The sequence below is a fragment of the Hetaerina americana genome, unplaced genomic scaffold (assembly GCF_022747635.1).
Source record: "Hetaerina americana unplaced genomic scaffold, ioHetAmer1.1.p SCAF_7, whole genome shotgun sequence".
Lineage (NCBI taxonomy): Eukaryota > Metazoa > Arthropoda > Insecta > Odonata > Calopterygidae > Hetaerina > Hetaerina americana.
The window spans coordinates 66,138,371-66,153,518 of NW_027287316.1; the positions used below are offsets into that span (position 1 = coordinate 66,138,371).

Consider the following 15,148-nt stretch of genomic DNA (forward strand, 5'->3'; position numbering starts at 1 on the left):
ACGTACTGGCTTCCCACCCTGAGGGCACGGGTTCAAATCCCGGTGGTGTTGAATATTTTTCAGAGGTATCTCGATCCCTACTTGAGGTGCTTTGTGGAGGGCACTTTGAGTGAGTACGGCGTCCGTCGGATGGGACGTTAAGCTGCGGACCCCTTGGCGCCTTTCGTAAAGAGTAGGCTAATGCCGACGCCGGGTTTCTCTCCACCCTTCATCCTTTCCTGTCCATCCCCTATGGCGCAAATGACCTTAGCTGTCGGTCGCCTCCCCTAAAAACTACTACTACTAACTTCAGCAGGTTGAAGTTTACCTATCTTGGAATTGGTCCGGACAAAATTGGTCCAAGAAGTAATGGCATAAAGAGAAGAATTTTATTAGCCAAGGAAGCTTTCATAAGGAGAAGGGAATTGATGACAGGGGTATTGAGAAAGGGTATTAAGAAAAAGTTCGTCATAACTTTGATATGGAACCTAGTTTTGTATAGTGCAGAAGCATGGTCATTGATGCAGGATGATAAGTGTAGAATGGAAGCTTTTGAAATGTGAGCTTGTGGAAGGATGGATAAGGTTAAATGGACAGAAAGGAAAACAAATGAGGAAGTGCTGGGTATAGTTGGAGAGGAGAGGGTATTGTCAGGAGAAATCATACGGAGACATGAAAGATGGTTGCAAAGCATATTGATTGGCAATGGGGGGTTGAAGACTGTGATAGAGGGGAGAATGCCATGTAAATGAGGAAGAGATTTGAGTAAGAATAGGTTAGGGATGTTGGATGCAATGAAGGGAGGAATAAAGTATACGGAAGTAAAGAGGGGCTTATTGTAATGTTGGATGCCAAGTTCTGTTTTGTCAAGAGAGACAAGGGAATAGTCACAGGATAATTCTATAGTGTGTCCATCCAAAGCCTACCTTAATAGGTAAAATTAATAAAAATGCTTATATTTGTCTAAAAGATTGCTGGCGTAATTGGTCACCCATACTGCTTGAGATATGTCATCGCTGTCTTTTAGGCATTAACTTGTTTTAATTTGATACATTGTTGAAAAGAGCTACTTCAATATAAATATTGGTAATGATTTTGAACAGCCATATCAAAGTGATGGCAAGCAGGATATTTCTCAAGTTCTTAAATTTCAAAACAATTTGAAAATTGCCATATTCATGCCAAATCTTATTTGATACATTGTGCCAACTATCCTCATTGACACCGGTTCCAAGAATTTGATTCTGAATCAACACCATGGTCTACTCCTGCAAAAAAATCTACATTTTATGCACCAACTTTCTGAAAACATCAAAGCAAATTGGCCACATTAATGTGACGGGCCAAATGTGGAGTTCACTACATTTTTTGCATCCAACAGAATACAAGAAAACATGTTCATGCCATTTATGCTATGGTTGATCATGCACACACTAAAACTCACCACTTTATGCCTGTTGCAGGAAAAATTCTACCAAATGAAATACTATTTGCTGCAATAATAAATGCCCGTGTAAATTTGAAAATAAGTCCCCATTTTTTCATATGTTGACTTTTCACATCTCATTTACCAAATAAAAAGTCATATTTTCAAATAGGCTGACCACATACACATACACTAAGGAATTAAAAAACTATCCATTACTACTCATAAACTATAAAAGTGAAATAACTGATAAGAATTTAAAAAAATTATAGGAAACCTTTTATTCTCACATTTTATAAATATTTTCTTGGAAAGGAATTATGCTTCCATGAGACATGAAATTTTTGACTACCAAATGAAGCAGTACTTACCAGTTCTAAAGAGAGAAGAGCTTTTTTTTTAGGAACTTCCTCCACTTCTAAATCTTCTCCTTTAATGACGCTCTGCATCAAGGAAACAGCCCTGGGAGGAGAAGAACAGAGGAGATCTTGAAAATATGCTCATTCCTTTTTCTTCTTCTCCACCTCTTGAAATGGTTTATTTATTGATATTGCTGATCGCTCCTCTCATACATTTCCATTCCTACCAAATTCTTTATGAATTGTAACATACCTAACATATTAACGCCATACCCACAATAAAGAACTAAAATTGCAATCAATTGTCACTCGGCAGTATTTTTAGGCTGAATTATTTACTTTGAACTTAAAAAGATACAATAAAGTATCATCGTTCAAATAACTGCTATGGAATTTCATTGGGACACAAATGACTTTAGTAGTAAACTTTGATAACAAAAGTGATTTCAGAAGCCACTTAATAACTATGGGTTTCACAATAATAATGTTAGAATTCTTAATTTTACATGCTCGTACTCTGTTGCTTTTTTTATTCATTAGCTCTAGTCACTCATCCTAAATAATAAATAGTAAGAATCTACCACTGTAAATAGTGTTTTCTAATACCTATTCCTATTTTAACTCGCATTTCCTTTGTATGATATTACGGAAGTTATAAAAAAAGTAACTATGATTAGCAGATCCCAATGAAAGTACATAAGGACATATAAGATTCAAGACACTGAACACAATTTGCCAGCCAAATTATCAAGGTGGGTAATATGCCCACTTCCTAACCAAAAGGTCATAGGTATGAGGCCAAACTCTAGCATGGATGTTGAAAATGTGGTGATTTTGGTCCATAAGATATCCAGGAGGGGTTTACTGTGGTTCTGGGGGTATTCACTCCACCAGAATAATTTAGACATTAAATAATAACAATAAAACTTGATCAATTACTAAATTACATCTTTGAGATGAACCAATTGATTGTCCATGGTATGGTGATTAAACCTGAAAATTACCACTAACAATGTAAGGCTGTTGAATAACGAGAGGCAACAAACAAGGGTCCTTACCTGGACTCTTACATTACTATTAAATGTGTTCTTGTAAAATGTCCACCATGATGATAATTGTGAACAAAAAAAGTAGACACCAGCTGTGAAACTGTATTTAAATATACCTCAAAATGTAGTCACCATTTTTCAGCAACAATGACTTAGGATAAAGACTTCACAACTCTATGCTTTTTCAACAGGTAATTTTTTCAAAACACTTGCAACAAAAATTTAAATAACAAAATGGAAATTCAAAGCTTCCAAAGGCATTACACTATATTAAGGGATGAATGCACACTTTTTTTCTTTTAAGCAACGAGTTTAATTATTAGAAACCCTAGTAGTTTTACTCTAACTTCAGTCATTTAACCTTGTTTATTTCACTGAATTTGTATAAACACAATTAACTAATTTTCAATTACATACATATGATCTGTACTTAATCATATGATAAAACAGGTTGGTTCCCTCAGCAGATCAATATGTGGAAAAAGAGTCTGAAAATCCTATTTTCACAGACTAGAAAGAGATCTCAACCAAGCAATTTGAGTTTACAGAGGAAATAGATCCTGTGAATGGAACAATGGAATTACCAATACCACCTCTAAAATCCATTTAGTTGAGGGGATAAAAATTTCCAAAGGATGACAAGAAGGTAGCAAATAAGCAAATTACAATAACAGAATGATGATTGTATGTACAAACTCACAATGTAACAATAAGTAAGAGTAAGATGGAACTACATTGATAATTTATTTACCGGTCCAAGATTGCATCTTGAACAACAAGGCATTAACTAAATAACATTATTTATTAACAAAGGACACCTAGAAATGTCAATTTGATGTTCGTCCACATTTAAAACTATTTCACAAAAACCTAAAGAGGAGTTATCATTGTCAAAGAAGATAAATATGAGATAACCTTTTTCAATGGATAATGAGCTTTGGAGCTCTATTGCCACTATTATCAACCGCAGACCTTTCAAGCATCCATCCACGGTCTTACACGGTCCAGTCCCCAGTACTGATTAGGGCCCATAATACAATCCCATCTGCTAGAAGCAACTTCACAAAACTAAACAGGAAACAATGCTTCATAAACTTCATTAAAATTGCCACAAACCCTTAAAATTAAGACAAAGGGTTCTTCGCAGATGCCTGTCACATAGAATTGCTGCCTTAAAGTTGTATTCCTCCTCATGGAAGCATGTTTGCACATTTTAATAATAACTTCTCTGAGCCATATTCGTTACCAATATAAATCCATGTTTTTAATCCCAGGATATAGGTGTAACCTCTAATCAAGGTCCTACCCCAGTCACTTTGGCAAGAATGATACTGAACAGGAGTACTCAGAGAATCTACAGAATATACTGATGGGCAAACGGGAAAGAAATAAAAAAACAGGAAGCAGCAGAAGAGAAAGTGAGAGAAAAAACTTATAAAACCAAGAAAAGAAATTGTTAAATGGCGTTCTGGAACAACTGAGGGCACTAGCAAGAAAATACAATAAAATTGATGCCAAAGTAAATGTCAGCAAAAACCCAAATATTTCTTTTCCCCTAAAATATAAAACCTTTCTGTTACTGAAAATGAAAGTACCAATATAAATGATAAAGTGACCCATATCATTGTTTTGCAATGAAAAATCTTAACATTTAAGTTTATTCTATCTCTAGAGCTTTATAGAGAAAAAATATATGATTGCAGCCATTATTAGAAGGTTGGCAACAAAGTTCATAAAAAGTTATATTGGTCCCTTAAATATACATTAACTTAATAAATAATTGTCTTGAGTTATATTTTCAGCCTCTATCCAAGCAAAACATACACATTTTCTCATTATTTCATGGGAAATTAACTATATTCTTATTATATCTTGAGAACCTTATCTTATAATAAACTATAATGCATGGAGGTGCATGAGTGGGCTTTATCTGCATATAAAGAAACATATACATATATATTAAATTAGCAACATAAATATTTAGTTTTATCCCACAAAAATTGTTTTCTTGCTACAAATTGATTTTAGAATTAATTTTAGCACATATTTCCTTTCACATACTGATTAAGGCACCAAAAGCATATATTTTAGCTGTCCAAAACTTAACTAATAGGAATTAAAATATCACCTGCACATTTTCTATAGTTTTTTTTTATAGTTTATAGAACAAAAATACAAGCCTACTGATATATGATGGGTAAAACAGTCCAAACTTCAATGGAGGAAAGGACTCTGGCATGTTAAAAATTATAAATATTTCAAAACTGAACAACAAAACAAACAGATTGCAAGGAACTGAGTGCAATTTAGATAATTTCTCTAGTAAATGCATCATGCCTCCATAAACATTGCATATAATATGATCATAGCAGAGACTTTAGCAAAAATATGAATGAGATGAAACATATCTGAGGACACAAATAAAAGGTTGAAAGTCCACCATCTTTATTCAAACCATTATCACAATTAGTAATTGTGCATATTTAACAAATCACCAATATCATTTGGTCCTTTATTTCTCAATACAATTTCTTAGGAAATGGATAATGAGTTTGAAGTTTTCAATTTTACTTCCATTAAAATAATAAATGTTACATAGCAGTCCAGTGAAAGTTAGCCAAAAGGTATTAGAAGTATATATTATGTTTATAACATCTGCCAAGTGAAAATTTCTTTTGAAAAATATTAATATAATTTTTAAGCATCCAAGGGACAATCCTAAAGTTCAATCTTTTAATTGCACATAATATATCCCATTAGGTGTGATGAACTGTGTGTTTTGTGGCAAACTAGGAGACCAGAACAATCAATTTGATGGAACTGGAAATAATTATTAACCAATGAGGGCACAAATAAACTGTAGTTTGGTGAAGTCTTACTGGAAAGAGAGGGCAGGACGGAATCTTTTAAGATTGTGTAGTTATGAATTCGAGTGAATAAGCGACTGATTATGAGGGTCGTTCAATTACTCCTTAAAAAACTCAAGAGGTTTGCTTTCAGTAAGCCTTATCTTCCACTAGATTACTGTTCAAGTTTTAGCTATATCCATCACATGGTTAAATTTTCATAGACAATTGAAGCCACATGCTTTTGTTTATTTAGAAAAATATGAAAAAATTAATTTCATGTGGTGATTAAAGAACTATTCATAAGGCTTAATTCAAAAATAGATCAATGCCAAATTGGATGAAGTTCATGGCACATCTGTTCCTGTGTTTACAACAGTTACAACCAAAATTATTGTAAAATCAAAATTTGCTGAGTTAAGGCAACAGGCATATCATACGTTATGGTTTTTTCAGTTTTGCATAAAAAATTGGGCGTGAAAAAATCTCAGCAAGATGAGTGCCCCATTTGCTCTCAGTGGATAATAAACACAACCATGTGGTCCATTCAGAGGCTGTTTGGTACTTTTCCATTGCAATTCTGAAGAGTTTCTGCATCAATACATAACTGTGGACAAAACATGGATACACAACTATACTCCAGAGACTAATGAATAGTTGAAACAGAGGGTTTCTAATGGTAATCTGACTCCAAAGAAGGCGAAGACAGTAAAACCAGCAGACAAGGTGATGGTCATGGTATTTTGGGATGCATGTAAAATCATCTACACTGCTCAGGCAAAAAGGACAAACAATAAATGGAGAGTGTTATGCATTGCTGTTGAGCGAAGAGATCAAGAAAAAAATCCTCAGTCATTAAAGAAAAATATTCTCTTCAATTCTTTCAATGGTGAAAATTACGGAATTAAATTCCAAAAAACTGCGGGAGATGCCGCAACAGTAACTTCATGACGGAATTATACACTAATATGCTTTTCTCAAGGTAAATGATTTCTACCCTCTGAAATTATTGCATTGAAAAAGGCGGAATTAAATTTTGAGTTATTACAAAATCCAAAATTCAGCAATTGGATCCTAGTAACTTTTTTCCAGCCTTGAAAAAATAACTTGGAAGAAAATGATTCACATTGAACCAGCTCCTTTCCAACACAGATGGCTATTTTGATAATCTACCAAAATCCTACTTTTTGGACTGCTTACAACTGTTGTAGAAACACAAGGAAAAGTATCAAGCTGAAAGGAGATTATGGAAGAAGGATATGTATTAAAATCGGGTATTAGACAGAGCCAACTGACTTGGTTAGAGAGACAGTATGCGAGCATAAGGAAACAGTATATGATAAGTATTATTTGCATTAGTTACGCCACACAAAGTACAAATGACCAGGTGCGACCCATTATAAGCTGTGTCTTTTATGGATTAGTTAAGTTCCATGAAATTATGCTTTATTTAACAAATATTACTATTAAAATAAAATAATAGGACGAACCAGAATGGAATAATTCCCATTTAAAATGGAACAAGCCAGGTAAGACTCCTAAAAAGATACAAGGCATGCACATTTACTTTAGATACCAAAAGAATCATATAGACTGAAAGATATGACTCCTATGCTGATACATGTAAAGAGTCAAAAACACAATTCTCTTTCTCCAAATCACCATCACACTGCTCCATTTTAAATTCACAACATCCCATAGCACAAGAACAACCTTGTGTCCTTCTCCTTGATTTTTCTCAAAAACTTCATCAGACAAATTCTTTCATTCCCTATATTTACATAAAATAAGACTGGCATCCTTAAGCCAGGCAATGCAGCAGACTTTTAAGGTATACGTAGTTTTAGGCAAAGCTGTAGATAAAAAGACTTTCAACATTCCCAGCCATAAGCCATTTTGGAAAAGATAATAAACCTCACCAAACAAGAGGGCAACAAGTCTCATTACCCTGGCAATCTTTGATGATTTCTATAGAAGAAATTTTTATTTTTCCCTAAAATGAAATATGGCTGCATCAGGGAACATAATGCATATTCTTATTAGCACTTAATGATCTCAGTCCAATATTTCCATCTAGACAACCCATGTTACCGAGGGGGCTTCCTAGTGGGTATGAAAGCTATTTAAGAATACATAAGCTCTTCAAGGATTCATCAGCTGTTGTAGACCTTATGGCAGTTGCGGACCCTTCTGGGCCTTTTTCTTGTGCTGAACTCTTCATTTCTTCTCAAACATTTTGTATCAAGCATGTCTTCAGATATCTTCTGACACATTGCTCTAAAAGTTCTTGGACCTACAGATCCAATTTAATTACGAAAAACTGCTTCATGGTAACTGAAATGGTGATTTTTTTCAAATAGGTGCCGTGGAATGAAGACGAGACAGATTACTGTCATATTGCCGCAACTAACTATACTTTCAGACAATTTCTTCAACCAATAACGCAAACTCAAAATGTCTGCATCCTATCAAAACATATTCCCAATCAAGTTAGAAAAATAATTGTCATGATATAAAAAATGTAAAAATACTTGGTAGCTGGCTTTAACCACCACATCAATCAACCTGTATTGATTTTTTTTAAAGAAATGGTTAGGAGTTCACCTATAATCTCACTAAGCTCCTCAGTGAGTGCAAATCGCATGTCAGGACAAAGGGTTGAATTTTTTTCCCTGGAATCTCAATATTCGTCACCCTATAAAAATTAAACAGCTCAAATGACCTACCACACACACACAACCCACACACCTAAAACATCCATCCATAAAGACCATCACCTTCACCAGAGAATGACTTACATTTCGCTTACATTAATCATCACTTATATTAATGCAAAAAGTAGAATTTAAATGTGGGGAAATGGTTGACTCATGGGTGTATTACTACAAATAAAATAAGGCTTTGATAATGCATATGTTGAATGCTCAACAAATTAAGGCACTTCATTTCCAGCACACAAGGAAAATACCTCTTGATCGAATCCTGCACAGACTGAATACCATCCAGAAATGTTGTCAAAAGGGTCATTTTGCATTTTAAATGGTCCAGAGAAGAAATGTCATCAATCAACTGAGGAACTCTTGTCGATGTAGATATGCAAAAATGTTTTCATAGTTCCTGTACTGCTTATCCAGGAAATCGGACAATCAAACTAACTTCCATTTAACTGATTAAGAAATATACAAAACAATGAATGTACTGGAGATGGATGCTCATCAGTATTCCAAACTGAATACTAGTCAACTGCAGACCCATTCTATCCTAATGCTAACTCCCTATTGCCTTGAAAGATCTTTCATTTGGCATCCCTCTTCAATTGGTCTATGCAATTTTTCCAAGTTGCCTTCCCTTTCACATAGTTTTTAAAAAATGGAATACCTGTTCAATCCAACCAAGTTTTCAAATAAGTGTTTTTGGTAGTATTTTTTTAAATTACCAAGAAATTATTTACCTACGCAACGATTATAATCTTTCAAGACAATCAATATATGAAAATTCATGTTCCCAACTGCTCAAGTGCAGGTCGATTTAGCAAGAAAATTGAACTCTGAAAACCATTATCAGATTTTCCTTGTCACACTTTTGAATGCTTCCTCGCATGAACAGATGTCTTAGATCTTTATAGTGATCCCAAAATAAACATATTGACAAGGAGTGCAACAATAACTATGACAGCTAAATTAATGAAAATTCCCTTTTCACAAAAACCCCTAATTAGAATAAGAAGACGGAAGCAATTTTTTGGAACAACTATCTCAGGGGATAACTGTACTTCCTTTGTTTTTATAACCAAGGAAGGGGTTTAAAGCCAATATCTGAGAAAAGAAAGCTTCATAGTCTTAAAAAAGTCAAGCAAATCAATGACTGACTCTTTTGTCTTTAAAAATTTGAAAAGTTTAGCAATTATTTATTACAAACTTAATGGCTGGTGTGTTTAAAATGAAATAAAAATATTGGAAGAATGTGAATTGAACCCATATTTTTATAAGAGCACCTTCTCATTTTTCATCATCATAAGTTTAGCATTTACACATGCAAAAGAGCAGATGTTCTGAGTAAAATCTAGAGATTCTGTTATTTTTAATACCTTTAATTTTAACATACTATCAGACTCCCTGACACCAAAGTCCAATCTGACTGAACTGTTATGGAAATACAGAAATGCTAAATACAAAATGGCATTCAGATGTATGAACCTATATAAACACAAATACACTTTAAACAACACTATATCCATAACCAAAAGTTACCTGTGAATTCATATATTTTTGTAACTGAAAGGATAAGACTTTAAAATTTAAGAGTGCCAGAGGATATCTAGGTAGCTTAACTGGCAAAACACTCGGCCGGACATCAAGGGATCCAGGTTCAAATCCTGGTCAGGGCAATTGATTTTTCAATTTCTAAATTGATGTATTCACTTACTTTTATACTTTAAAATCTTTATTTAATTGAAAGGTTTTATTAACCATTAAAGTTTACTTTTTTGAAACATTTGATCATAAGGAATTCCAAATTCTTCATTATATAGTCACATCTCAAAGGATTGTTGTATGAGAAAAAATTATAGCTACCACATAAATTGAGGCATTGTACTGCAGGAAATTCCATCCTTCTCCATATAAATTTTCAAGTCAATGCAGTGGAGCTATATATTGGATGACATACTTGAACAAAATGAAAAATACCTTTGAAAAAAGTTAATTCTAACAAGTCTCCAATCCTAATTCATTACCTAAATCACTACTAAAATTCATTGTACTAATGCTTCAACTTACAAGCTATACCTAATGGTAGATATTTATCAACAAACAAATAAAATTAACTTACCAAAATTTGAAAGAAAATTCTTTTTAAGTTTTCATACAACAATAAAATCACTGAAGATGATTGCACTTCAAAAATGCTATTTTTAATGCACACTAGCCTAAAAACAGTGCATTCATATTTTATTACCATTATGCACACAGGCTTTAAGTGACATATTTTACATAGAACTGGAAAGTGTGAAACTCATTCACTATATTTCGATATAAATTTAAAAAAAATACCAATCAATGAGTGGGAGACGAATTTACATCAATGGTGCCCATTCCCTGATGTCACATTTTATAAATCCATGAACATGAATTATACTTTTAAATATCAAAAGCCAACATAATAATATACCAAATTCATATAATTACTATGCTAAAAATCTCCAAAAAAACTCCACAAAACTGGAGGAAGCAGACTGATCAGCTCAGCTATAAATAAATTCATTATGTAATTCTACAACATAAAAAATAAAATTTAACATAATATAATCTAGTACACAAACACGGCGATTTAATGAGAGGGTGACGAATCGTACTAGTGACCATCCCTCATGGAAATGGTACATCAATTATTGGTTCTGGGAACCATATAATTTTTTACTCAAAGTTTTTTCATAGGTACAATAGCGGGCAGCTGCTGAACAATGAGATCACAACCAAAAATACTAAATGAGACCACGTCCTCATGAAAAAAAAATCCATACATTTGAGTACCATATAAGAAACTAAGTCATTGGATTGGACTGACAAAGTGGTTCATGTTCACAGACTTCCCACACTGAAGACCCAGGTTCAATTTTTGGTGTCGTTGGGACAATTGAGTATTTATCTCTCTTCCCTAGTTGGTGGTCATTTGAAAATACATAAACATATTTAAACGTGGCACACTATCCCTTGAATAGAATACTGCCAAGAGGGAGTGAGTGTGACTTTATTTATCTTTCTCTCCCAACAATCTTTCTCATATTAACTCGCCTTATCCTAGCCAATATCACCCAACAGTGTTCATTATGCACATGACATCAGCAATCAAGTGCTTTCCCAAAACGACTAACTCATCGAAACAAATTCATTCCGTGCATTTTCATGGGCTTATATGTCAAATGATTTGAACGAGCAGGTAGAGAGAAATAAAATACAAAAAGTGAAGTCCTGCAACAGCACTTTTATTATCGTTTTTCATATTATACTGTCCAAGTAATGTAGCAAACACTCACATAATCTGAGCAAGTAACAAATACTAGTTTTGATAACTGAGATGCAACATCTACTATCAGCATCATTTACATTATTAAGAACATGACTTTCTCACACCTTGGTATTAACGTTGAACAGATGTATTCATATAAAAATAAATTTTAACAAGTTTCATGAAATTTTAAACTCTAAATGAAAGAACAGAATCTAAAAACACCATGTATATTTCAAGGCAATAATCTCTAAAAATCTGTAAAAAGGATAATAACAAAAAAAGTCAAGAAACTAGTACTTTAGGCACAACATAGAATATTTATCTGGTTAAAATCTTTGTACTATTCGAATGTTTTCTCCTACCTCAAGCAAAACTGGCATCTGGCTAACATTGTCCATCAAATTGAAAAAATACACATCCTCATGGTAAGACTGCTTAAAATACCATCATTATCTTATAAAATTCAAGCACAGCATTTCAAGGAAGCCAGTGTTTCTTGTATGGTTAGTGACATCACTTTAGCATATCAAAATGTTCACAATTAAATGGTTAGGATGCCTTGATTGTCTTAAAAATGACAAAAATCACATATTAATAACAGTCTCAACTTACAACAATTGGAAGTAAAATGATAAAAATTTGAATGAACACAAAATTGGATCATTCATACAAACCAATAAAATACTATTGAAGGCATTGGAAAAATTAATTGCAGTGCATCGTCAGATATCCATGCCAAACCAAACCAGAGTTATCAACCTGAGGGTTTGTTTTTTTAAGTGAGGGTTGAGCTCAACCAGCACTAATCCCAACAGCATGTGTATTTCACAGATCGGGGTAAGGGGCAGGGTCAGTTTCTTTCCCTGTGCCGCCTATAGTTTTTCCCAGAAAGATCTGGCACCCGAAAAATTACACAGCTCGGGTCAAGTTGAGGGTGCCCAGAGGAATCCCCAGGAAGTTTACCCTGGCCCTCCAGTTAGTAGTTCAAAGCTATACCCACTGGACTTCACCTCCCATTCGGATATCCATCATGTCAGAAACTAACAAATGGAAAGCAATGCCAAGAAAAAATTTCTGAACAAAGCATACATTTTACTGATGGCTAAATAAAAACTTGACAAATTTAAAAACATGTTAAAACTGCTGTTTCAATGCATGAATCATACAGTAATGAAATGAGAACTAAAGATTTTAGATCTTATTCAAATGTTAAAAAAGTATTAGAAATACCGGTTAAAAAGGTCTTTAGTCACCATTTCAAACAAGGCATTTCTTTCAACAGTAAGACTCATTTTCCATGGAAAGATTTTAATTTCAAATACTGATTGTTCCTTAAGGTTATGTCTAACACATAGTATAGATGATAGCTAACCAAATGCCTAAAAATTGACATTATTTAAAACTAAAGTATCTGGTCTGGTGAGCAACAGCCAATCTTCAGAGAAGCTGTGCATTTGTTCCACTAGCATGTGCATAGTCTGATTTGCACCCAGTTTAAACAATACCTAAATCTTGCACCAATTAAAACACAATGACCTGCTGACAAATGTGCTAGTTTAATCGATCAGTTTCCATAAGAAAATCAGTAATAAATTCAAAGTGATGCAATTGAAGAAAATATTGCAATCAAAGTAATTTATACAGCTGGCATTTGAGTGCAGTGTGTTGGAAACCATCAATGTTAAAAAGGATTACCGTTTTCTACAGATGCTTTATCTGTTATTTAGAGCATGTCTTCAACATACGACAACGGTAATTATCAACATACATGAGTACTGAAGATGTATGTAGTACATAGTTTAAAAAATTCCATGAACAAGAAATGACTTTTGTAGAAAACTGTAATCAAATATCCTAAAAGAGGAAAAATATAATGGGTTAACATCTTCCTTTCTTATAACAAGATATTTTCAGCAGTTCTACAACCACCGCTATAAGAAAAAAAAATTATAATGAAATTCACCCAAAGCATATCTGTGAGAATGCTTCACAAAATAAAAGAAAATTACATAAACCTTTTGTAAACACATTTCATAACCATATCATAAAAGGCATATTTGCAGAAGCATGCAAAATAACTAAACTTTTGGTTTTGATTGACTAACAGATGTGTGACAAATTTCCTCACTCCTCCAAATATACATGTGCAGCAATGCTTAAAAGAGTCTGAAAAATATGGACCAATCTGATATGAACTTTCGTTGATTACAATTTTACAAAATTAACATGAACTCTTGACAAGGGGGAAGACTTGTATTTACGTGGCGGGCATATAAATTTTCTGTGGTCACCTGTGGGAACTACAAAAATAAATTCTGTCTCCATGTGGGAAAAAACCCATCCAAATATATCCAAGTAAAAAAGCACGATTTGAGATTACAACACCTTTCAGACTGTATTACCAACATAGTGAATGAAATAATTAGGTAGAGACAACCTAATTATTTCATTCACCAACATTTCAACTGACCACCTGACTTGGAAAGAACAAATCTTCCTTGACTAACACATTACACATTGTTAAAAAAAAATGCTTACAAAAATTATTGATCATCGGGAAAATGTTGCTCATTGTATCTGTGCACGAACATTGCACAGAACATCAAGGAGTTAATTGTCGTTACAGTGTGTCAGATCCATCTGAGTCATAAAAATAATAAGGTAGAGCGTACCGATTGGCTGCTGCCCTCTTAATTTTTCCAGTGCTTGTCGAGCTACCCTCGCCAGGATCAAAAGGGTTCTCCAGTGAGCCATCTAAATTCCCCAGTGACTGCTTTGACTTCTCCTCTTGACGATGGACACCCATGTGAACTTTAAGGCTCGAAGGCATCATACGACGAGAACAGACAGGGCAGGTCTCCATCAGTGCGTCCCTTTCCTAGAATTGAACCATCCATTGTAAACCATTTCCATATTGACTGAGGAAGGCAGTTTCAGGTCACCATGATTACGGTATTTACCTCTACTTGAGAAAATAATTATCTCTGACAAATTTTTTCGTTTTTTCTTCTGTGCCTTTTAAAAAAGCATACATTTGCCAACCCAAGCTATTATTGAGGAATGTAAGGGGGTAAAACGCCAAGCAGTATCCATTGTTTTCAAGCATGCTTAAAAAAACCTATGGAAAAATTAAAGTTTTCCCTAAATCTAAAATCTTGAATCTAGGCTACTCCTTTCTTGTCAAAACTTCTTTGCCTTATGCAATTCTTCCTCATTTGTCCTACTCTACTATGACCATCTCAGTCCAAAGCACCTACAGAATAGTTTAACTCTTCCAACTGATCTAGATTAAGTGCTCTTATTTATTATAACATTAAAAAATTCCTTCCTCTTTGTCAAAAATATTTAAATTTCTACATTGAATGTTCACTACTCCATACATTAATATGGATGGTTAATAGGAACGTAGGAATTAGGATTTATCCCAAATCAGACATTAAATAGACAAAATCATATAGTAAATGATTCCCAATTTGAGAA

At 33.8% G+C, this 15,148-nt stretch overlaps 1 protein-coding gene across 1 annotated transcript in view; it reads right to left on the bottom strand.

The window, feature by feature from the left end:
- LOC139696427 (uncharacterized) overlaps window positions 1-15,148 on the bottom strand; it is a 55,364-nt gene that overhangs the window by 33,085 nt on the left and 7,131 nt on the right. The window contains exons 6-7 of the mRNA XM_071595189.1: window positions 14,341-14,546; window positions 1,777-1,867 (exon numbers count right to left, since the gene is read on the bottom strand). Coding sequence (XP_071451290.1) covers window positions 1,777-1,867; window positions 14,341-14,546 — 297 coding nt within the window. The remainder of the gene's footprint in view (window positions 1-1,776; window positions 1,868-14,340; window positions 14,547-15,148) is intronic.